At 43.0% G+C, this 25172-nt stretch overlaps 1 protein-coding gene and 1 long non-coding RNA gene across 3 annotated transcripts; both read right to left on the bottom strand.

Annotated features, from left to right (window-relative positions):
* Positions 1 to 1842: 1842 nt before the first annotated feature.
* On the bottom strand, positions 1843 to 24828 carry LOC118566265. The gene is made up of 3 exons (XR_004932904.1): positions 23647 to 24828; positions 23486 to 23537; positions 1843 to 1928 (listed from the first exon to the last, which is right to left on the bottom strand). It is a non-coding gene; the product is annotated as an uncharacterized LOC118566265 (long non-coding RNA).
* LOC105923930 (pentraxin fusion protein) lies at positions 11027 to 12399 on the bottom strand. Of its 2 annotated transcripts, none has more exons than XM_012859850.3 (4): positions 12292 to 12399; positions 12120 to 12183; positions 11807 to 12014; positions 11027 to 11731 (listed from the first exon to the last, which is right to left on the bottom strand). In XM_012859850.3, exons 2-4 carry the CDS (start codon positions 12166 to 12168, stop codon positions 11329 to 11331), a joined length of 660 nt encoding a protein of 219 aa, XP_012715304.2. In that variant the 5' UTR covers positions 12169 to 12183; positions 12292 to 12399; the 3' UTR covers positions 11027 to 11328. The 2 variants fall into 2 exon arrangements, with proteins under 2 accessions (XP_012715304.2, XP_036003609.1); XM_036147716.1 differs by having other exon boundaries at positions 12330 to 12380.
* Positions 24829 to 25172: the final 344 nt, after the last annotated feature.

Raw genomic sequence — 25172 nt, 5'->3', positions numbered from 1 at the left:
CTGGTTGACTTTAAATTTCCTGCATTTAAAGTTTGACAAGAGAGAATTTGTAATCTTTGCACCAGAGTCCTCAAAAAATAAACTTCTTAATCAATCACTTAATCTGGATGGCATTAACTTGGCCTCTGGTAATAAAGTAAAAAATCTTGGGGTTATTTTTGACCAAGACATGTCATTTAAATCCCATATTAAACAGGTTCCCAGAGTTTTCTTTTTTCACCTCAGGAATATCACAAAAATTAGAAACATTCTGTCCAGGAGTGATGCTGAAAAACTAGTCCATGCATTTGTTACTTCAAGGCTGGACTATTGTAGTTCTTTACTATCAGGAAGTCCACAAAATGCAGTTCGAAGTCTTCAGCTGATCCAAAATGCTGCAGCAAGAGTTCTGATGAAAATCAACAAGAGGGATCATATTTCTCCAATTTTAGCTTTCCTTCATTGGCTTCCTGTTCAATCAAGAATAGAATTTAAAATTCTTCTTCTAACGTATAAAACCCTTAATAATCAAGCTCCATCATGTATCAGAGCCCTGATTACCCCGTATGTTCCTTTTTTTTTTTTTTTGCACATTACAGCACATTAGTGCTCTGTTAGGTCCGTGAGGCAGACACCTTGTCTACTTTTAAGACTAATCTTAAAACTTTCCTTTTTGACAAAGCTTCTAGTTAGAGTGGCTCATGTTACCCTGAGCTACATCTATAGTTGTGCTGCTATAGGCTTAGGCTACTGGAGGACATCAGGGCCTATTTTTCTCACTCTACTGTTTTCTACTGTTCTCCAGTCTACTGTTCTCCAGTTTTAAATTGCATTACATTGAAATGACTGTTGTCATTTCAGCTTTTAACTTTTTGTTCTCTCTCTTTTTTCTTCATAGTCGGTACACCTGGTCTGACGTTCCGTTAACTGTGACATCATCCAAGGAAGACAGATCACCCGCTATTACCATCTAATGTAGAACAGATTAATGGATCAATGTGTGCTTCTGTGCTTTTTTGTCTGTCTTGTTGTGTCTCTGCTCTGTCTTCTCTAACCCCCAGTCGGTCGAGGCAGATGACCGTTCATACTGAGCCCAGTTCTGCTAGAGGTTTTTCCTTTCCACTAATGGGTGGTTTTTCTTTCCACTGTCGCTTCATGCTTGCTCAGTATGAGGGATTGCTGCAAAGCCATGGACAATGCAGACGACTCTCCCTGTAGCTCTACGCTTCTTCAGGAGTAAATGCTGCTTGTTGGGACTTTGATGCAATCAACTGGTTCCCTTATATAGGAAATATTTGACCAATCTGCATAATATGATTGATTCTGACTTTGTAAAGTGCCTCGAGATGACATGTTTCATGAATTGGCACTATATAAATAAAATTTAATTGAATTGAAAAGTCATAAAATGTCAGATGCAACCTGCCACAGAGACAATATCAATCACAAAGTCATATAAGCTGGCTTTATTTAACATCAGATCTCTGTCAGTTAAATCTCTTTTAATTAACAACTTCATTATTGACAATAATCTTGATGTTATTTTTTTAACAGAAACTGTGAGAAGAGCTGGATCACTAACCTGACTGAGGGGGAACCAGGGTGCTGAGAGCCGGCTTGTAACTGGTGGGGCAGAAGCTGTTGAGCGGCTGACAGAGCAGCAGACAATCCGTGCGGGGAAATCCAGGGGCTTTGTCCAGAGGCGGTCCGGGTCCAGTAATGGGGAGGCATAGATCCAGCGGCAGTTCAGAGGGGTTATCCAAGAGTCGGGTCCAGGTTTGGTAACTGGCAGGCTGAGAGAGTTACAGGAGTTTGGAGGGATCCAGTGCTCACAGACATCCAGATTTGTGGGTTCAGACAGGCAATCCAGGTCGTGCAGGTTCCAGGGTCCAAAAGCCAACAGAGCAGGTCTCAGGCAGGCAGACTGAGTCAGATCGGGGTCGGGCAGGCTTGGAAACAGAAAGCAGATACAGGTTGGGCAAAAGGCAGGCAGACAGACAGACAGACAGGCTAGTAATCAGAGTGGCTGGAAAGTTCTTACCGGTAGGCTTGATGATCTGGCACTGGTGGCTGGTCTAAACACAGCTTATATGCGGGTGGGAACAGGTGGAACCAGTGAAGGTGATAGCAGGTGGGGTGGAGCTAAGCAGGAGTGCTGAGTGGGTAGTTAGACCAGCACCAGTGCCAAGATTATTGTCGAGAAAATTTGACTCTTTTGAACATTTGGCTCTCCAGGTAAAGAAACTTTTATCCAAGCTTACTCTGCTACTTCAACCTTATTCTGCAACTCAGTAGATGAACTAGTAGATAACTTTCATTCTAAACTGTCAAACGTCATTGACTGCATTGCTTTAACTTATGACTTTACAGACATAAATTAAATCCAAAAAATGCAAGAGAATCTTTCTTCTCTCAGATTATGAACAAAAACATTAATAATGCTCGGGCCTTATTCAGAGGATCAGAGGATCAGTCTGTACATCCATATCAACTCCAGAACCAAAGCTTCATCCAACTAGAACTGATCTTGACAAAATGTCGCAATTCAGCCAAATAAACTACAAAAGCTTAGAGGAGATCATCCACCAGTTCCTCTTCCTGCTGCCTTAATGTTTTACCCACAGCTTTCTTTAAGAAAGTTTTGACTGTCATAATGTCTGATTTGACTCAGATAATAAACACGTCTCTTCTGTCAGGTGTCTTCCCCCAGTTCCTAAACAGCAATTATCAAACCCCTGTTGAAAAAGTACAATTCGGACAAACTACTGAACTTCTTCAGAACGACAGGCCCAACTCAAACCTCCCCTTTATTGGTGAGATTATATAAAAAGCTGTTTCAACAATTAAACTCCTTCTTAACAATGATCAGCTTCTTTGACTTTTTCCAGTCAGGTTTCTGTGCTCACTACAGTACAGAGACCGCCCTTATCAAGGTGTTTAATGACATCCATATAAATACAGACTGTGGAAGAACCACAGTGCTGGTACTATTGGACCTCAGTGCAGCATTTAATACTGTCGATCACTCCATTCTGTTAGAGCGCCTGGAAAACTGGGCCGGCTTTCTGCTACAGCTCTCAGTTGGTTTAAATGATGATGATGATGATGATGATGATGAACTTTATTGTCCCAAAGGAAATTTGTCTTGGGTACAGACTCTAGCTGCTACATAGTCCAAACTATGCGTCACACTGCATTCACACATAAAAACACTGCTATAGAAATTCCAATTATAAGGCAATAAATAAATACATAAAGAAGCATGTTACATTACATTCACAATAAAATAAATAAAACAAAAAAAAGAAATAAAAATGTATAAAAACCCTTATTTAAAAAATCTGTTATAAGACATAATGAATACATAAAAAGGCATGTCGGTTTAGTTTAAAATTTTGGATACCATTGCCTATTCCACGATTTACTGCTTGATACTGTTTATTGCTTTAATGGAAAGCGGAACAAATGAGTTCTTATAGTGGTTCAGTCTTCAGGCAGGGACTCTAAGACATCGACCTGAAGGAAGAAACTGATATTCTGAATAAAGAATATGAGTGGGGTCTGAGATGATTTTCTGAGCTTGTCTGGTTATTGTTTCATTGAAGATGGTCTGAAGTGAGGCATGCTGCTTGACTCCCATCAACTTTATAGCTCTTTGAGTCAGGCAAGTAGGTTTGGCCTTCATTTGGACAGACAGGTTACCAAACCAGGCAGAAATGTCGTACTTAATGATGCTCTCTATTACAGCATTGTAAAAGAGCAGCGTCACTTTCTGACTGACACCAAAGGCTCTCAACCTGTGCAGAAAATGTAGCCGCTGCTGGACCCTGTTGCAGACAAAAACAACCTGAGAAATCCACGATAATTTATTGTCAATTTGTAGTCCAAAATAGTTATTGGAATATGCCTGGGCAATTAATTGATTATGGATGACCACTGGAGAGTGGTCTCCAACTGCCCTCGGATCAAAGATCAGTTCTTGTGTTTTTTGGACATTAAGAGTCAGAAAGTGTTCCTTGCACCACTGAACAAAGGTTTTAATCTACTGGTCTGTAAAGGTCTGATGTGCCTAAAATGAGGAAGAGAAAAGCTGTGTCATCTGAAAATTTGAACACATGGTTGTTTGGTGTATTACAATTGTTGGTATATAAGGTAAACAGAAAAGGTGAACTGACACACCCCTGGGGAGCGCCAGTACTGATGTTAAGAAGATCAGATAAGGTCCCGTTCACCCTGACTTGCTGAGAACGACTAATAAGGAATGAGTGAAACCATCTGATAATATATGGATTGACATTCATTTTTTTTCATTGTAGACAAAAGAACATGAGGCTAGAGTGTATTAAAGGCCGAACTAAAATTAACAAAAAGCAGTCTAGCATAAGCCTTTGGGTTTTCTAGATGTTTAGCCACTAGATGCACTATGCCATTGCAAGCATCATCAGTGCCTCTCCTACATTTATAAGAAAATTGGTAAGGATGTAGTTGTGGACCCACATCCGATCATATAATTTACCACCAGTTTTTCAAGATACTTCATCCTACTAAAGGTCAGGGACTTTTTTGTGTCAGTAGGTAACTTTACATCGAGATCAAAAAATCAAATGTGGGGTTCCCCCAAGGTCTATCCTGGGCCCCTCCTATTCAATATATGTATGCTTCCTCTATCTTAGATTCTAAATCAGTTACCATAACTATGCAGACGCAGACAACACACAGCTCTACATCACCATGTCACCAGGTGACTATGAACCCATTCAAGCACTGAGGAAATGCTTAAAAGAAATCAATGCATGGGTGTGGCAAAATTTTCTTCAGTTGCTTAAAAACAAAACTGAAGTAATAATCTTTGGACCAATAGAGGAGCGATCAAAAGTTAGCACACAGCTTTAGTTACTACAGCTAGGAACCACTGATCAGGCCTGAAATATGGGAGTAGTGATGGACTCAGACCTGAACCTCCGAAAAAAATCAAAAGAAAACAACAAAGTGGACCTTCTACCACCTGAAGAACATTTCCAGGATTAAAGGACTGATGTCTCAGCAGGATCTGGAAAAACTAATCCATGCGTTTATATTTAGTAGAATTGATTACTGCAACGGTGTTTTCACAGGCCTGCCTAGGAAGTGGATCAGACAGCTGCAGCTGATCCAGAACGCTGCTGCCCACGTCCTCACTGAGAAAGTAGAGAACATGCACCCGGTTCTGAAGTCCTCACTAAGACTAGGAATGTAGAGAACATGGACCCGGTTCTGAAGTCCTTCCACTAAGACTAAGAACATAGAGAACATGGACCCGGTTCTGAAGTCCTCACTAAGACTAAGAAAGTAGAGAACATGGACCCGGTTCTGAAGTCCTTCCATGGCTCCCTGGATCTCAGAGAATAGACTTTAAAATACTTCTGTTAGTTTATAAATCCCTGAATGGCTTAGCACCTAAATACATCACAGACTTGTTATCAGGGCATCAACCCCTCCAGACCACTCAGGTCTTCTGGCTCCAGCCTGCTCTGCAGAACCAGAACCAGAACCAGAACCAGACATGGAGAAGCAGCATTTAGTTCCTATGCCCCACTGATCTGGAACAAACTCCCAGAAAACTGTAAAAGTGCTGAAAGCATGAGTTCCTTTAAATACCTGTAATTCTTAGTTTGCAGCTGTCAGGGTTTTGTTTACCCATGAACTCAGGACGCACACACGGAACTAAAAGTTTGAGTCTTTATTGAAAGAAGTATGCTGGGTGATGAGTGATGAAGACCGGAGGTTCAGGACTGCAGAAAGTCAAGGATGTAGATGATGGCAGGAGCTGACGGCCCGGAGACAGAGAGTCCACACTTGCTAGGTGCTGCTCGGCTAGCAGGCCTCATAGCACTCAGGTTAGCAGTTCATTGGAGACACCAGGGCACAGAGCTGAGTCATAACCAAGCTGATCTAACCTGGGTGGGTGGAGGGAAGGTAGGATGGTGGGCTAAAATCAAACCAAAACTACCCACTAGGGCGAACTAAAAAGGATGTCTAACAGATGCTGGTAGGCAAAACAAAAGGCGTCTAACCGACGTTGACAGGCGAACATCGCCACAAGGCAAAAACGGGCATGACAGGCGAACATCGCCACAAGGCAAAAACGGGCATGACAGGCGAACATCGCCACAAGGCAAAAACGGGCAGGACAGGCATACGGCAACGCCAGAGGGAAGAACAGGCGTACGACAACGCCAGAGGGAAGAACAGGCGTACGACAACGCCAGAGGGAAGAACAGGCGTACTTAACGCCAAAGGGAAGGAACAGGCGTACTTAACGCCAAAGGGAAGGAACGAGCGCACGACAGCGCCAAAGGGAAGGAACGAGCGCACGACAGCGCCAAAGGGAAGGAACGGGCGCACGACAGCGCCAAAGGGAAGGAACGGGCGCACGACAGCGCCAAAGGGGAGGAACGGACGCACGATAGCGCCAAAGGGAAACCCGCCGGGGCGTGAGGAAAACGCCGGGGCTTGGGGAAGAGAACGTCGGGATGTGAGGGAAGCAGGAACATCTAAAACGCCTAGGAACAAGAACGGAGGGCGTACTTACACGCCGGGGAACCGAAAACAGAGGGCGTCCTAACACGCCGGGGAACCGAGAACAGAGGGCGTCCTAACACGGCGGGGAACCGAGAACAGAGGGCGTCCTAACACGGCGGGGAACCGAAAACAGAGGGCGTCCTAACACGCCGGGGAACCGAAAACAGAGGGCGTCCTAACACGCCGGGGAACCGAAAACAGAGGGCGTCCTAACACGCCGGGGAACCGAAAACAGAGGGCGTCCTAACACGCCGGGGAACCGAAAACAGAGGGCGTCCTAACACGCCGGGGAATTGAGAACAGAGCGCGTCTAAACACGCCGGGGAACCAAGAACAGAGCGCGTCTAAACACGCCGGGAACACTAAATCTAAACGCTAGAAATCTAAACACCAGGGAACTAAGAACAAAGGGCATCCTAATACGCCAGGAAACAAGAGCGGAGGGCGTCCTAAAACGCCAGGAGACAAAGGGCGTTCTAACACGCCGGAAAAACACGAAATCTTCAGGGGTCAGAAGGCGTCCTAACACGCCAGGAAACAAAAATACCAGGAACTAAGGGCGTCTAAATTCCGGAGAATGGAGAGCGTCAAACACGCCAGGGGACTAAGAGCTAAGGGGCCAAAACAAAACTAAGAAGCGCTGGGACCTAAAGAGCGCTGGGAAACTAAAGATCTAAACCAAAAAATAGAAAACCAGGCATGAACTAACCTATATAACAAAACCAGAAGACCTAGGGTAGGGATAACAAAAGAAAAACCGAAGCAAAAAACTAGAAAATCAAAATAAAACTAAAAAGAACTAGGAAAAAGAGCAAGACGTACAAGAAAAAAAAAAACTATAAAACTAATGCAAAAACCAAAACAAAGAAACTAGGACAGGAACGGGTAAACTATTGTAACACTAGATAACTAAAGCTAGAACAAAAACTAAAACTAAGAGAACAAGGCAAAAACTAGGATTCTAAAGCAAACAAATAACCAAAGCAAAAACCGGAAGACTAAAGGCAAACCTGGAACACCAGAACAGAGGTGGAAAAACAAACGAAAATAGAAACTCAAGTACTCAAAGAAAAAACAAAGAACCCCCTAAATAACTCTAAAAACCCCCAAAAATCCTAAGTAAACCAAAACTGAAATCGAGCCCCAAAAATAACAGAAGGCACTGGCCTTAGGGGCTCTGGCAAGAACGGCTGCTAAGCAAAAAAGAAAAAGTCTTTGTGGAGGTCGTCCTGGACGAGGCAGGCGGCGGAGCAGCATCGCCCGACTAAACCCTCGAGGAGGGCGGCCCCGACGAGGCAAAGTCAAGCGGCCCGGAGACCGCGGTCGGTGGCTCCGGCCGAACAGAAAAGTCAGAGACGGGCGCCATGGTGGACGGCCCCGACGAGGCAGAGTCGAGCGGCTCGAAGTCCGCAGTCTGCGGCTCCGGCCGAACAGATCAGTCGGAGGTGGTGCCAAGCTACAGGTCTCAGCGGAAACCGAGGCCAGAGGCGGGTCCTCCTGGACCTCCTCACGAGGCTTGGGCGGAGGCAGGTCCTCCTGGACCTCCTCACGAGGCTTGGGCGGAGGCAGGTCCTCCTGGACCTCCTCACGAGGCTTGGGCGGAGGCAGGTCCTCCTGGACCTCCGCACGGGACTTGGGCGGAGGCAGGTCCTCCTGGACCTCCTCACGAGGCTTGGGCGGAGGCAGGTCCTCCTGGACCTCCTCACGGGACTTGGGCGGAGGCAGGTCCTCCTGGACCTCCTCACGGGACTTGGGCGGAGGCAGGTCCTCCTGGACCTCCTCACGGGACTTGGGCGGAGGCAGGTCCTCCTGGACCTCCTCACGGGACTTGGGCGGAGGCAGGTCCTCCTGGACCTCCTCTTGAGGCTTGGGCGGTGACGGAATACAGACCTCGGAGGGCGGCGCCGGGCTACAGGCTTCGGAGGGCGGCAGGGTTGGAGGCTGAAGCGCGTCCTTGACGGACCTTCCGTGCCGGTGCTTCTGCCGTCCTTGCCGGAAGGAGCCAGATGAGGAATCCGGGGCAGTCTTGGAGGTAGCCGCTGGCCAGCAGGGCAGAAAGTCGTCTCGGTCACCGTAGAAGAAATCCCACAGCTGGCTCTCCTTGATGCGTGGAGCTCCGCTAGGTGGAACGATGAGCCTCACTCAAGGGGCCAGCTGCGAGTCATGAAGGTGATGACCGAGACGACGAGAGGCTGAGTGGCTTCTCTTCCTGGGTTCCGGGGTAGCTGTAACAACGCCCACGTAAACCACCTGGGGAGTGGAGTCGGTCCGGACGGGTGGCGCAGGGTCCCGGGCGGAAGCCATCTTGGCATATCTCTCCCTCATCTGGCGTTCGCACATCTCCACATATGCGAGGATGTCCGGGTCGTCAACTCCTGCAGGTAAGTCCCGCATGGCGCCTGAGTTCACCTTTTGACTGGGCCGTACTGTCAGGGTTTTGTTTACCGATGAACTCAGGACGCACACACGGAACTAAAAGTTTGAGTCTTTATTGAAAGAAGTATGCTGGGTGATGAGTGATGAAGACCGGAGGTTCAGGACTGCAGAAAGTCAAGGATGTAGATGATGGCAGGAGCTGACGGCCCGGAGACAGAGAGTCCACACTTGCTAGGTGCTGCTCGGCTAGCAGGCCTCATAGCATTCAGGTTAGCAGTTCATTGGAGACACCAGGGCACAGAGCTGAGCTTCACCAGGGCGGCTAGTCAGGTTAGCAGAACTTGAGAGACACCAGGGCACAGAGCTGAGCTTCTCCAGGGCGGCTAGTCAGGTTAGCAGAACTTGAGAGACACCAGGGCACAGAGCTGAGCTTCTCCAGGGCGGCTAGTCAGGTTAGCAGAACTTGAGAGACACCAGGACACAGAGCAGAACCTCTCCAGGAACAAACAGTGAACGAACAGTCTTTAGAGGGACTGGCAGGACTAACCTTAACAACAGGAGCAAAACAAAGCTTCCAAGGCAAAACGGGGACTGGCATGGAGAGGTGTGGAATGATGACGGCCCAGTGCTGAACTGAAGGCAGAGGCAGGTTAAATAGAACACCTCACAGGTGGAACCAGGGTCTGGCTAATTGACCGGTAAATGATTATCAGGTGTGACTGACTGCTGAGGAGGTGAAGTGAAAAAATGACAGAAAACTGATCATCAGAAAACTGATGACTGAAAACTAACAATAAATAAAGTCAAACCTAACCCAAAAGAGATGAAAAAAAGGAAAATAACAGAAAAACAAAGCCAAACCAAAACTCAACCATGACAGCAGCGGAACGAACTTTCAAAGTTGCAGCCAGCCGTTGTCAGTCAAACCATTTTATGGTGGGGTGGGGGGAGTTGAAATGGCCCCTTATTTAAAGAAAACATGTTACATATACATAATGCAGAAATATATATATATATATATATATATATATATATATATATATATATATATATATATATATATATATATATATATATATATATTTGGTTACTCTAAAATTAAATATTTTTCACACAAATATTTTCTGAAAAGTTGCTTCTGCCTGTATTTTAATGGTCAGAGTGTCAGTTTTGCCCCCCCCCCCTGGTCCTCAAGGGCCGGTGTCCTGCAACTTTTATTTGTTACTCTGCTTCAACACCCCTGAGTCAAATAATGAGGTCATTAGAAGGACTCTGGAGAACTTGACTGCACATTGGGGAGGTAAGTCAGGTGTGTTGGATCAGGAACACCGGCCCTTGAGATGGAGGACCACTGCTTTAAACTCATCAATCTGCCTCACTTTTTCAATTTTTGGGTTGTTTTAATCAATGTATTATGGGAATGCAGTAGGCTGTTACTACACAGTTAAAAAACAGCTTTCACTACAGGAGGCCCAGTTTTAGCCACTTTATACACTTTAAAAGGATACATGCCTCTACTTTATTACAGGATATGCCTTTTTTGGCTCTTGAGTGCTGGATTCGCCCCACAAACCTTGAGTTTGATACTCGTGCACTATGCATTCAAACACTCTGCGGGAATGGCCATTTGAGGGACACAAGGGTGTCTATGCTGTCAAAATGAAGATGCAAATGGTTGGAATTAATCTCTGGACTGGTGTTTACTTTCTGAACCTGGATTCCTCACCTCTGGTGATAGGAACAACTTAGACTGGAAAACGATCCTGCTGAATACATTTAAAGCTGTATGTACTAACTAAATACTATTAAAAGGTGAAAACTAAAAACTGCACGGTCCCAGAACAAAACGTATAAATACAATCAAATCTAACACTCAAGGCCTGTGACTAAAACAGCATTGTGCTGTATCATTTATAGATGTTTTACAAAGGATTTGACTCAGTTGATCATTAAAACCTTTTGACTAGCCCTATAATGGTGGCAAGATATAGCTTGCTAAATGGAATGAAAACTATACAAAGGGAACACCAAAATAACATCCTAGATCTGATTGAAATATTAATACTTTTTTTAGCACATTCAAGTATGGAAAGAACAAAGCACACAAAAATGAATGGTAATGAAATTTATTAACCCACGTCTGGATTTGGAGCCACACCCAAAATTAAAGTGGAAAAACCACTACAGGCAGAGCAAAGTATGATTTTAATGTCCTTAAAACAAGTCAAAATGAGGCTCAGTATCTGTGTGGCCTCCATGACCTCCTTAAAACACCTGGAAATGCTGCAACTTTGATATTTCGTGCATTTATGACTGTTGAAAAAAGTGCATACAAAGTCAAGGAAAGATATCTTGCAGAATAAGGAGGAGTTTGTCCAAAAAAAAAACAAGTATCCCACAGAAATAGTCAAGCTACAGATTAACATTAATCTCCACCACCTCTCCGTCTGGCCTAAGCTCTACGGTTTCCCAATCCAACACATTTCCTCCTGTCATTTTCGCAGTCATCATGTCTTGGACTGCAGTGTCTGGCAGGACATAGTCCCACAAGTTCACCTCAGAAATCTCGCCAACAAAACTCTGATTTATATCAAAGCCACCCAGATAATTATCCGGATCCTGGCCCAGGAGAACTCGGCCTCCCGCCCGGATGGTGTGACCCTTCCTGTAGATTTTGGTCAGACTTTTTCTGTCGTCTATGAAGAGGGCCGTAGCACCAGAGCTGGAATCCCAGGTAAAGCACAGGCGAGTCTGCAGGGCACCAAGGCCAGGGACTTGGAACAGAACTCCACCTCCACTCAAGTAGAAGGACAGCCTGAGCAGAAACACATTAGACCCGTTATTACCTCTGATCAGAACAGATTTTTAAGCTGCTCTTACATGATTTTACCTTCCATCCAGCTCTCTCCACACGTTCAGTTCATCAAAGTCTGGGGTTCGATACGCAAACAGGATGATTTCCCTCTCACCGCTGAGCTCCGTGGCCACACGCATGCACAGCGTGAACGCCTTCAGCCTGAGCGGTTTCTTAGGGATCATCTCCACATAGCTGGTGCTGGTTTCACTGGGGAAGACCAGGCTTCTGATGGCCAGAGTCCCTGAGGGGGAAAATTAAACACAAACATTAATTATCTGCCCTTTTACCTACTTTTTAGAAAATAGGACAATGTAGCTGTTGATAAAAGATACAGAGGAGCACTTACCACTAAATCCAGCTGAGATGGTAATAAAGAGAATGAATGAAAGCCTCATTTTTGCAGCGCAAATCTGTAAATAAACAAATGCTCTGTTTTTATAACCCAGAGCGCACAGAGTCTGGGAGAAAGATAACTTGGAAAGAACCTTAAAAAAAGTAGAGACGGGACAAAGCTTCACCTTCTTATCCAGCAGGGGATTTTAATTTCAAGACTTACAGCCACGTCTTCATTCAGGAGAATCTCTGACAACATGGCCTTTACAGGGCCTTATATACAGTAACATCAATGCAAACGTGATATCTTGCTTGTCCACGTGGACCACTCAACCTCAACAGATGTTTACATAACTGTTGTACTTTGTATAGCAAAAAATGGCTAATCATTAATCAACCTTGAGATTAGCAGGAGGGTGTTCAGTTAATACAAATAGGATTCATACTTGGCAATAGTGAAAGCTCAGACTGTCTTCTTCTTATCCCTACTTATAACAGTAAATAGTAATATAGTAGCGGACTAACAAAAAAGTGATTGAATGATGATTTCAAAGCACCAGTACTGATTGATAAATTAAACCGAATAACATACTCAGTACATGCAGAATTAAATGACATTGAACACACAAACATGTACTAAACATTTGGGGGGCGCTAGTGAGCAGCGTATGGAGTAGACATGTTTTTTGTGACTCCTCACCACTTCAAATTTTTTTCTTATTTACATTGATATTTCACGGACATTCTGGTCCCCCAGCACTCTGACCAACTGTTTTGACATTGAGGATGACTAAACCCAAGACAGATAAAGGAAAGAAGCAAGACAAGGCTTCAGAAGAGACGACTGGGCAGCATGTGCTGGAGCTAGTTAACCAAGGAGCAACCGCAAAGAAGCTGAACCAGCACACGGGCATGATACGGAATCTTCTACCATCCTTGCTGCTATGAATAATATGAACAAGACGATGAATGATAGATTTAATGATCTCGAGGCAACCCTCGCCTCAACCCAGGCGTCCCTATCAAATCTTGTTGATCGGATTAAGGAGGTGGAGGATGCTACATCAAACCTCACCTTTCCAAACTGGAGGAGAGCTGCGCCAAGATGCAAGCAGAGAACGAAGCTCTTCGCGCAAAAATGATCGACTTTGAAGCCCGTTCCAGGCAGCAGAATATCAAAATCATCGGGTTGCCGGAAAAGATCGCCACAAGGATAAGCCGATCTACATCTTCCCTGATTACCCTGCGGAGGTGGTGAGGCAGCGGCAGGCGTTTGACAGTGTGAAGAAGCGGCTGCAAGATGCTGGAGCGAGGTGTGGCGTCCTGTACCCGGCGCGTTTATGGGTCACCATCGGCTGTACGGATAAGACGTTCTCCTCTCCGCAGGATGCAGAGGTCTTTGCAGAAACTTTTACAGAATCGCTGAACAACTGGTAGTTTGAGACTTTGTGGTATGTGCTCTTCGTTTATGATCATTTGGGACCAGAATTACATTTATGACAGTTTGATGCTTTTACCATAATCTAAGTTTGTTTAATTTAAGCGAGTAAAGGAGCCTGTTTGGTGGAGTTTGCTTGTTATTTGTATGGCCTGTACGGCCCGGCTTCCTCTATCTGGTTATGTGGGGTTTCTACTCTCACTTTGTTTGGGAAAGGGGGCAGGGGGGTATTTTTTTGTTGGTTTTTCTTGTTCAAAAAAAATATTTTATGTGTTTCATTACATTGTCAGGCTAACACATGAGTGCACTGAGGCCATTCTGCTAAAAAAAAACTCTGTGTGCCATAACACATCATTACAAGGCGGTGGCATAACTTTTACTAGTTGGAATGTCAAGGGTTTGGGGCATGTCCTAAAAAGTGCTAAAGTATTTTCTCATTTAAAATCCTTATCAGCAGACATTGTTTACCTCCAAGAAACACACATAAGACACATAATGATACAAAAGATGTTACAGACTCTACTTTATGGGAAACATTTAAAGTTGTGATGAGGGGGCATATTATCTCTTTTGAAAAGTTCCTGAAAAACAAAAGCCTGTAACGGCTTGCAGAAATAGAGACTGAACTAGCAAACTTAGAATCTAACTACAAGTCCTCTCTCAATCCTTTGATTTTACAAAACATTCTTGCACTAAAATATGAATATAACACTGTTCTCTCCAGGCAGTTGCTTTATCAGCTGTTTAAAATAAAGCATAAGCACTTTGAGCTCAGTGATAAACCTAATAAATTACTGGCTCGTCAGCTGCGGAGCTTACAGGCCAACAGGGCAATACATAAAATTAAGTCTAAGGCCGGAAAAATCATAGTTGAACCTAGAAGCATAAATGACTCCTTTAAAGAATACTATGAACAACTGTACACGTCCAAAGCAAAAGGAAACATCTCAAACTGGCTCAAAGATCTGAATCTCCCTAAGACGAGTGAGGCCTCGCAGGAGGCTCTCAACGCAGACATCACCGTGGAAGAGGTCCTCGATGTAATTAAATATTTTCTGGACCAGATGGTTTTGGAACTGAGCTCTATAAAAGATACGCCGGGAAGATGGCTCCTCTCCTCCGCAGGATGTTTGCTCACTCTCTTGATTCAGGAAAATTTCCCCCTACCATGTATGAAGCTAATGTAACATTATTACATAAAGAAGGCAGGGAGGAGACAGAGCTTTCATCATATCGTCCTATTTCATTATTAAATTGTGACATTAAAATATTTGCTAAAGTACTGGCAAATAGGCTAAGTAAATATATATCTTCTATTGTTCACCCGGACCAAACAGGCTTTGCCCTTAAAAGGTTTTAATTTTTTTAATATCAGGCGGTTAATGAACATCATGTACAATAAATATGACCGTTCTCTGTCTGGATGCTGAAAAGGCATTTGACCAATTGGAGTGGCCTTACATCCTGACGGTACTTGAGGAGTTTGGGTTTGGTAGTAGATTTGTGTCTTGTATTAAAACTATGTATGCTTAACCATCTGCCTCTGTTCTCACAAACCAGGACAAGTCAGAGCCATTTCTATTGCATCGGGGAACCCGCCAGGGTTGCCCCCTTAGCCCTCTGCTTTTTGTGGTCGTTATGGAGCCCCTCGCTATTAGTATTAGAAATCACTCCTTAATCAAACCAATTCCATTGGGAGGCATTAACTACCATATTTCATTGTATGCCAGTGATGTTGTGGTCTTTGTATCACATCCTGAGCAGTCAGTACCAATTCTTCTAGATCTTATTCAGTCATTTGGTGAGATTTCAGGTTATACTATTATTGGCAAAAGTCTGAATTTATGCCACTGGGTGCAAGCCTCCCTTCTGAATTCTTAGATAATTTTTTATTTAAGATAACTGACAAAGTGAAATATCTTGGAGTTATTTTGCCAAAAGACCCCAAACAAATTTTCAAACTGAACTTAAATAGAGAACACTCCCACTCTCAATGATGGGCCGCATAAACGCCATTAAAATGGTGTCCCTGCCTAAATTTTTGTATCTTTTTCAGAATCTGCCTATTTTTTTAACAAGGGCGTTAAATCACTGGACTCAATAATGTTGACCTTTGTCTGGGGTTTTAAAGCCCATAGAATATCAAAAACTCACTTACATAAACCAAGAGAGATGGGGGGATTAGGTTTACCATGCTTTCAGCACTACTATTGGGCAGCGAATGCAAGGGCCTTGGTATACTGGCAGCAGGGTGATGCTCAAGAACTTTCTGCAAATCCACCCCAGTGGGTGGCTATTGAAAGAAGCAATGTTGGAAACGGTTCTCTTCAGGCACTTCTTTTCTCAGCACCGATTTCCCCCAGAAATAGTGGAGTAAATAATCTGATTGTTTTAAACTGTTTAAAAATATGAAAACAAACTAAGGTATATTGTGACCTACCCGTTACCTCAGTCCATGCCCCAATCTACTGAAACCATGCTTTTCCCTTATCACTATCGGATATATCATTTAAAAATTGGAGGCTAAAAGGCCTAACTACACTGAAAAATTTGTACATTGACAAAAAGTTTGCTTCATTTGGAATGCTTAGGGACCGCTTCTCTCTTCCAGACACAGATTTTTTCAGATATTTGAAATTAGAAATTATGTTCAAATTAACATCCCGAATTTCCTATCTCTCCCCGAATAAAATAAAATAGGCAGAATACTGTTGGGCTCCCCAGAATAAAAAAATAATAATTTCAAGCTTCGTTGGCATCTTTGCAGAGGGAACTAATTTCGCCACAGACTCTCTGAGGGCTGCATGGGAGGAGGAGCTGGGCTTGCAGATTGGGAGTGAGGTCTGGGAGGATGGTCTAGGGAGGATTCGGTCATGCTCTATCAATGTAAAGCACCAGTTAATTCAGTTTAAGGTGTTTCATAGACTCCACTATTCGAAAACAAAATTGCACAGAATATTCCCCTCAATATCCTTGAAATGTGATAGATGTAAATCCGCTGATGGCTCCTTGACTCATCTGTTCTGGTCATGCCCCAAGCTCTTCCAAAACTGGTGCGACCTTTTCAAATTGTTTTCTGAAGTGTATAAGGCTACGTTCACACTGCAGGTCTTAATGCTCAATTCCGATTTTTTCGTGAAATCTGATTTTTTTGCGTGTCCGTTTATATTTCCAAATATATGCGACTTGTATGGGATCTCCTGTGTGAACGGAATGCGTTCAACCGAAGTGACCCGCAAGCGCACTCGCGGACGCGATGACGTCACAAGTAGCAAGCGTCCTCAGTGTTTGCGGAAGTAAACATGGATTATAATGTTGGTGCACATTTTGCGGTCATTAATTTATTTTCTAACCGGAGCTTTCTCTCCACTGACTGCTCTCCTCATTGTAGTCCGCTATGAGTGTTGTTTTTCTTCCCGTTTCTGCATAGCAGGACGCAGAATAGTGACATTTGTCGAGTATCGCTGACGTACAGGTCAGATAAAAGCGACCCGGCCGTACAGACACAGGTCGCATTTGAAAAGATCAGATACGTATCGGATTCAGGACCACATATCCAAGTGGCCTGGGTCGCATTTGAAAAAATCTGATCTGTGTTGTTCAGACTGTCATAAAAAGATCAGATCCAGGTCGCATATGGGCAAAAAAATCGGAATTGGGTCACTTCAGGCTGCAGTGTGAACGTAGCCTAAGAGCACCTTGATTCCAGATCCCCAGATTGCATTGTTTGGATATTCTCCTTCACTCAGGACCCACAGCATTTCTATGCAAACGACTGTGGTGTATGGAATGGTAATAGCTAAGAAAGTAACGTTACGACTGTGGAAAACTGATAAGGTTTCTCAGTTTAAAATGTGGATGAGTGATTTTACTGAGACTCTTTGTTTGGAAAGGCTGCGGTACGATGTTAAGAGCTCCACTAATAAGTTCTGTAGTATCTGGCAGCCGGTTTTGGACCATATTTCTCAGTCTAAGACTGACCCCGACACCCGCTCAGTTTCTTAAGTATGATACCCGTGCCTTCATAGATAGGTTGTACTTTCCTTTTTTTTAATTATTTATATTTTTTGTTTTTTTTCTTCTTTTTGCTCTTCTCTTTTCCTGTTATTACATGTTTTTATTTCTATTGTTATATTGCTAAGAGTATGTTTTTTTAGACTGTAATTTGGTAAATATATGTATGTTTTATACTCTATCTTTTATACTGTACGATTTTTGTATGTTGCACTTTGAAAACTTAATAAACATATATTGCAAAAGAAAACAAAACATATACTAAACGTTCATCATTTCCCTTGGCCAAATCATATGTAGTTAAAAAAAAATCATGTGCTGGTGGTATTTATGTATTTATTCCAGTGCAAAAAGAACTACATTGAAAATCAGCCATGGTATTCACAATGTCACAGATTAAGGAAGAAAACAAGCATATTAAACTAAATTAAAGCAAATCAAAATTATATATTAATTGCATGCATATAAACACACCCATTAAATTACTACATTTTAGGTGTTAGTACTATATGTTATAATGGGTTATGATATCCATCCACCTGTGATAAATCTATAATGTAATTAGTGGTAATTAGTGGTTGGTCCTGCCTTTCATTTTTAACCCCTTTTTATCTCTTAGCCAAAACTACAGAATGTTGGATTCAGTTATAATTAGGCGCCCGCCAAGCATTATTTATTTATTTATTTATTCCCCCGTGTGCACCATTTTAGTTTTCAGCTTATCTACTCAAGATGCCTCTTTGCACCCCAGAGGAGTGAGTTCTCAGAAACAACGCTGTTATGGAAAGAATTCAACATGAGAGTGGATATGGAGAAGAACCACTCGATTCAAAAGATGCCTCCCTTCACCACAGAGGAATTTGACACGCTTCTACACGGCTCTGCAACGGGGAGTCGTTAGGGTCGTTATATCACGACCCTAACGACACCCCATTACTAAGGGGGTGGACCTGTTTCGGTTCAATTTGCATGTTATCTAAGCCATTACAAGGCCTGTCTGTGTTGGGCAGTACTATAATGCTTATTACTCCACATTACTCCAGACATTTTGAATTGAGAAAGATTTCTGGATAGAAAGCGAAACATCTTCAAACTATGAAAAAAGTCCAGTTTTGTCTTTTAATTTGTTTGAAATAACCATGACCTGGATGACTGAGAATCTTCACCAGCATACCAGAGAAAAACAAACCGCAGGGCAAATAACCCTAATGCTATGCAATGGATCTGTAAATTGGATTAAAATTTTGTGGGGGAGAATGTTAGTATGGTGTGAAGAACAACTGCCTGATCTTTTACTATTGCCAAGTTTCCTGTTTGTATCAACAACCTAACACCCTTTCCAAAGAGTGATTTGTTCTGGAATGTTTTAAAGTGCTCCACAGCAGAGGTAATGTAAGGACATCTGGGCTTAGGTTAAATTTGTTGATATAAACTTAGCCCTGAACTTCAAAATGACTGTCAACCATTGCTGTTTCCTGTCTTTCCACAGTAACAGTTAGATAAGCTTGCTTCCCAGAAATGGAAGAACGCAGCTATAGGATATGACACACAAGGATCTTTCCAAAAAACACACACACCCTCCCAATTAGGTTACTGCAAACCGTTATGCAAACATTTCATCTAGGTAAGGACAGACTCATGGTCTTAAGTGGTTCATGTGCACACTACAATGTCATGTTTGCATTTACGTCATACCCAGTGTGCGATTTGCAAAAAAACCAGAGGGGGGGGGATAATTTCAAAAGTTGTATTAATGAATCAAAGTTTTATTAATAATGGTTAGCTAGCAGGTGCTCTTTCAGGTAGCTAGCTAGATCCAGTAGGTTAGACTAATGTTTTAAAACTTGCGCCATCCACTGTTGGGACTCAGGAGTGGGTATTAATTTACTTTAACCGCTTTGAGCAGTAAATTTAATAATACTCTTTAAATACAAACAACAAAATTAATTTACAAATGTGAAGGACACAAGACATGAATTAATATCAATTTTGAAAAATCTATCATATTCAGGGGTTAAAGCAAAAACAATCAATTTGAATGAAAACATTTTCTAGTCAGCCCATATATTCCCGGCCCGTGGACGTCATGCCACCTTAGTAACCTCATTTGCTTATTGTAACAAGTCCACTTTAACCAAATCTGACAGTTCCATTGACAATTCCTGTATCTCTCCACCTTCCAGCTTCAGAGCCTTTGCACCATCAAGGACAGCCCTCTGCATAATCTCCTTCACTTTCCACATCCATAACATCACCTGGTTAACTTTCATATTTGCAGCATCAAGCAAGTTCTTCCTTCACTATTTTGCCAAACTGGTCCACAGTCCACTCACCTATCCCCTTTACAATTTCAAAACCCTCCATAAACTGCAGCTAATTCAAAAGACAGCAGCTTGCATCATTACATCATCTTCTTCACACCTGTACATTAACTCTACTGTCACATTCAATATAAATCAATCCTATATACTCTGTGTCCCTACCTCTCGCTCATTGACTGCTGGAGATGGTCAACAGCCCCTCCACGACCTTCTTTGTTACAGAAAAGCGCAGGTGGAATAATATTTATGTTTCTTTTTCCTTTTTCCGAATCAGACCCAGTCAAACCAGGACATTCTTTTCAAATTCCGACCCTCCTTCTTCTTCTTAAAAAAAAGCGCGTCATGCTAAATTAGCCGAGCTACAGCGTTACTCTTTCAGTTTTAAATAAAACATAACAGCAACAGACACACTTACCGAGGGAAGTTGTTGTCAGCTGTTTTATGCACTGAACTTGCTGACCTGCTGGTTTACATAAATCCAAAGAAAACCTTTGACTACCGCTACTTTCATTCATACCATCTGTGGTCAGTTTGAGATTTTCTTTTAAAAGTTAAAATGATTGAACACCGATAAACCTCAGACTGGTAGATTTCCGCTTTGCAAAGACCCGCCCTACTCTCCTTCTGATTGGCTCATGTCCTAGCTCTGCCAGATTCCATTGGTTAAGCGCAGCTTCTGTTTAAAATCTTGAATATGAAGTCTACACGGAACATTTTGCGTTCATTTTCCAAATGACGAAAGTCCCTCACAGCGACGGAGAACATTAATCCCCTGATAATATTACTTATTCAGATCAGAAGGAGGAGGAATGTATCCCCCCCAGGGATAAAACACGAATGACCAGAGGGGGGGACGTCACAACCAGAGGGGGGGGAAATCCCCCCCAGCAAATCGCACCCTGGTCATACCGCATCCCTATAAAAGGATGAGTATTACCCTATATTGTGGGGATTCTGCTGAATGAAGACGTGAATGTAAGTCTGAAATAAAAGATCCCCCCTCGTGGTCTCTACAGGTGCTCTGTCTCGTCTCATCTTTGACTTTTTCATGGCTTAATCCTCTTCTACAATTTCTGCAACAAGAAAAACACAGAGGTGTTGATCTATAACTCATTGAGCTGTGGCCTGGGGTTTCATGCATCAGACATCCTTCCAAGGACCATGAGAGAACACCCGACTCTGGAAAAACTCATAGTACAAGCTGAAGCCCTGGACGACGCCGGCCACAAAGTCAGAAGTATTGAAAGAGGATTACATTCGTCTGCTAAGTTTAGTTGATGGCCTTAATGTCAAGGTGTTTCTCAGCATTACAGGGTTCCAGAAGTCCACTGGCATGGGGTTGGAAGGTTGCGTGGCGCGGGCCAATGAACTGAACTTATTTTTTAATAGGTTTGATACTGCGGCCCATCCCCCACAACTCTCTGCTGCTGGGTTCCCTACAATGACCACTCCACCTCCCCCCACTCCTCCACCTTACAGACCCCCTGTCTGCTCCTCACCACCTCAATCCACATCCACAGACTCCACCCCTGCCCCCTGCTCACGTCCTCCACAACCTGAGGACCTCTCCCCTCCCCTTACTGTTACCACTACAGTGTCCTTCACTCCTGACCTGGTGAGAAGACAGCTAACCACACTACACCCGAATCAGAATCAGAATAGGGTAGTTCACGCGTGACGTCAGCGCTACATCCGGGTCCGGCGGGTAGGCAAAAAACAGTACTGTTCTCGTCTACTACATGACAAAACAGGTGATTTAGAGCGTACTTGTAGTTAGTTTATTTTTGGAATCTAAGCAATGCCTACGACTTGTTGTGCTCCCGGTTGCACACAGAGGCATTCCAAATCGTCGGATGTACGTTTCTGTCGTTTACCGAAGGAGGAAGGACGAAGAAAGAAATGGATATTTTCAATGAAAAGAGCGCAGGCAGACACTCCCAATGGACTGGGGGAGCCATCATACTACGACAGAATTTGCAGTCTACACTTCATCTCCGGTAAATACAACTTAATTCTGCTCTAGTCATTGTTCTACTTAAATAGCGGCGGAGGGGAGGTGGTGATCACTAGACGGGAACTAGAGAAGGGGAGAAGGGGGAATCCCCTTCTCTAGGTCCCGTCTAGTGATCGCCACCTCCCCTCCGCCGCTGCTATGCAGCAGCAGAAGCAGCAGCCAACGGCTCCATTACGCCCCCGTTCACGCGCGCTAGTACGTCTATGTTTACGCTGCAATGTCACGACACCTCTGTTATGTTCGTGTTTGACAATTACCAGGCCTCTTGTCTTGCTCAGATTCTTTTATTAAAGTCTCCTTTCATGGATCTCCTCACACAGGTTTCTCACAGGTGTGTCATCAAGACTCTCTCTGCTTCTGTTGTCCTATTCTTTACATTTATGCATTCACATAAACTCATGATCGCCATCTAGTGGACCTAAACATAATTCATTCAATCATTACAACATCCACCCATTTTAACAAGACAAAAACACCAAAATAATCCGTAGTGAACAATGCTTTTTTAACCTACCGGGCGGGTCTTCCTCTCTGCTAAGACGGGGCCTGTGTCCAACGCCGCTTTGTGCTGTTGCACAAACATGTCTGAACATCCATCCATCCATCCATTTTCTGACCGCTTAATCCCTCATGGCGTCGCGGGCGTTGCTGGAGCCTTTTTCCCGACATAAAATAATTGTAGCCGTCCAGTGGTTTCATGGTTTTCATGCTCTCTCGTGTGTACTGTCTGCCGTGTTTATAAGGCAGCTGTATATGTCGCGGTATGGAACACTTGGCCAGCATTTCACAGACTCGCTCCGTCCCTTCAGGCTTTTGCTGTATAAATCTGGCAATCTGATACCATCCACCATCAACTTACTCTTAAAACGATCTTGTGATACGTTATCTAAAGAAGAAAAATACATGGAGAACTCGTCAGTTTCTCTGTGTGCGTCCGCCATTGTGTTCGCCTTTTGCCTACCAGTCCGGTGCGCATGCGCGAATAACCTGGATGAAAACAATAGCAGTGAACTACCCTATACTCCGGCAAAGCTGCAGGCCCCGATGGTGTATTCCCCAGGGTGCTCAAAGACCCTGTAACTGGGTCTTTGAGCAGTCTAAGTTTTGTTATCAGCTCAGTTTTGCTCACCTTCAGCATTCTGTCAGCTCACTTGCTCTGATCGTTTCCACCTGCCTGTATTGTAATTAGCTTCACTCTGTTTCACCTGCTCTCTCCACTATATAGTCCTGCCTCAGCTTTCAGTTCCCTGCCAGATCATTATTGAGCTTTTGGTGAGTTCTGTCCAGCATCTTGTTTGTAAGCCTGTAGACTTAACCCAATTGCCCCTTTTGTGTTTTCTGAGCCAGCCTGTGTTCCTGTCTGATTTTTCCTGTCCCGGTTTTTGAAAGCTTTCCTTGTTGACAAACCTTAGTCTGTGTTGAGAGCCTTTGGATCCACCTAAGGTTTGTCCAAGTTCGCGTCACCCCTGTCTGTGATTCCTGCCTGTTTTTGGATTGCCTTCTCGTGTACCGACTTTTGGATTCCCCGTAAGACCTTTGGGACTGCCTGTTCCCGTAAGTTCTGTTTATTAAAACCTGGTTTCTTTACATACCTCGCTTGTTTTGGCTGAATTCTGGGTCCACCTTCATCTAATTCATTACACCCTGAGGGGGAAATTAGACACAAACATGAATTATCTGCCCTTTTCCCTACTTTTTAGAAAATAGGATAATATAATATAGCTGTTGATAAAAGATACAGGGGAGCACTTACCACTAAATCCAGCTGAGATGGTAATAAAGAGGATTAATGAAAGGGAAAAATGAAAGTTTTGCAGTGCAAACCTGTAAATAAACAAATCCACAGATTTTATAACCAAATGTAAACAGCAAGTGTAGGAGCTATACGTTGTTTTATGTTCATCTTGTGCTCTTCTTCTTCTTCTTCTTTATGGTTTTTTTCTGGCGGTTGGCACGCAACGAAACGGTGCATTACCGCCACCAACTGGTTTGGAGTGTGGGTCAGAATGACTTATACTACCTCAAATAAATTAAACCAAACTACCAAAACAAAACAAACACCCAAAAAAAAAAAAAAAAATTAAATTAAATTAAATCCTATCAATTAAATTACTTAGTCTAAGATAATGAAACATAATCCCATAACACTCATCTCTTGAATTACCTCTAAGCATTTCTATTAAATCAAATGTTATTCTTTTCCTTTTTAAATTTTTAACCATTTCCCTTCTTTCTTCTTCATATTTCTTACAGTATATCATAATATGCTCAACTGTTTCTTGTTCCCCACAATACTCACATCTTCCAGTGTTATGCTTCCCTATTTTGAATAATGTTCCATTTAATCCTGTGTGCCCAAATCTAAGTCTTGATATGATTGTTTCTTCCCCTCTGCTCCTCCCTGCACAACTCATTTCTCCCACTCTCCTCTGAATCATGTACAGCCACCGTCCTTTCCTCTCTTCCTCCCATTGCTTTTGCCACCTTTCCTTCATCTTCTGTTTAATAATGCTCTTTACTTCCATCTTACTAACTTTAATTGAGATATCAATGTTTTCTCTAATTGTAGCCTCCTTTGCAACCTTATCTGCCATTTCATTTCCTTTTATTCCCATATGTGCTGGTACCCACAAAAATATAACTGTAATTCCCATTATTTGAATTCTGAACAATGTTTGCTGGATTTCTATTAAAATATCTGGTCTACTATCTGAATGACTTCTCTGTAAACTGATTAATGATGAAGATGAATCTGAATAAATCATTACTCTCAGTGGTCTTATTTCCTCTACCCATTGTACTGCCAACAGAATTGCTACCATTTCTCCTGTGTATACTGATATGTTATCACTGATCCTCTTTCCTATTGTAATTTTAAACTCTGGAACAATAACTGATACTCCTATCTTATTAACTAAACTTTTTGATGCATCTGTGTATAACTGAATGAAACTTTAATAACTGTGAATATATTTCTGTATTGTATCTGAATTCAAAATAAACTCCCTATCTTTGTTTATCTTTTTTAATAATTTAAAATCTACTTTTGCTTCAGGTTCTATCCAAGGTGGAACTGCTGGCATTGGTACTGTCGGACTGAACATTAAATCAACTAATTCTAACTCTGTTGCTTTTTGTTTAACTGTCCATCCAAAGCTATTTCTCTCCCTTTTCTCCATTTCCCAACAAGACTTTAAAGTGCTTTGTGCTGGATGATTATCACTATGACCTTTTAAATTAGCCCAATAATTCAGAGACAACTGAGTTCTTCTCAGCTCT

This window comes from Fundulus heteroclitus, chromosome 16, assembly GCF_011125445.2.
Source record: "Fundulus heteroclitus isolate FHET01 chromosome 16, MU-UCD_Fhet_4.1, whole genome shotgun sequence".
In the NCBI taxonomy this organism is placed as follows: domain Eukaryota; kingdom Metazoa; phylum Chordata; class Actinopteri; order Cyprinodontiformes; family Fundulidae; genus Fundulus; species Fundulus heteroclitus.
The sequence above is the reverse complement of the archived record's forward strand: the minus strand, read 5'-3'. Positions and strand labels throughout refer to the sequence as shown.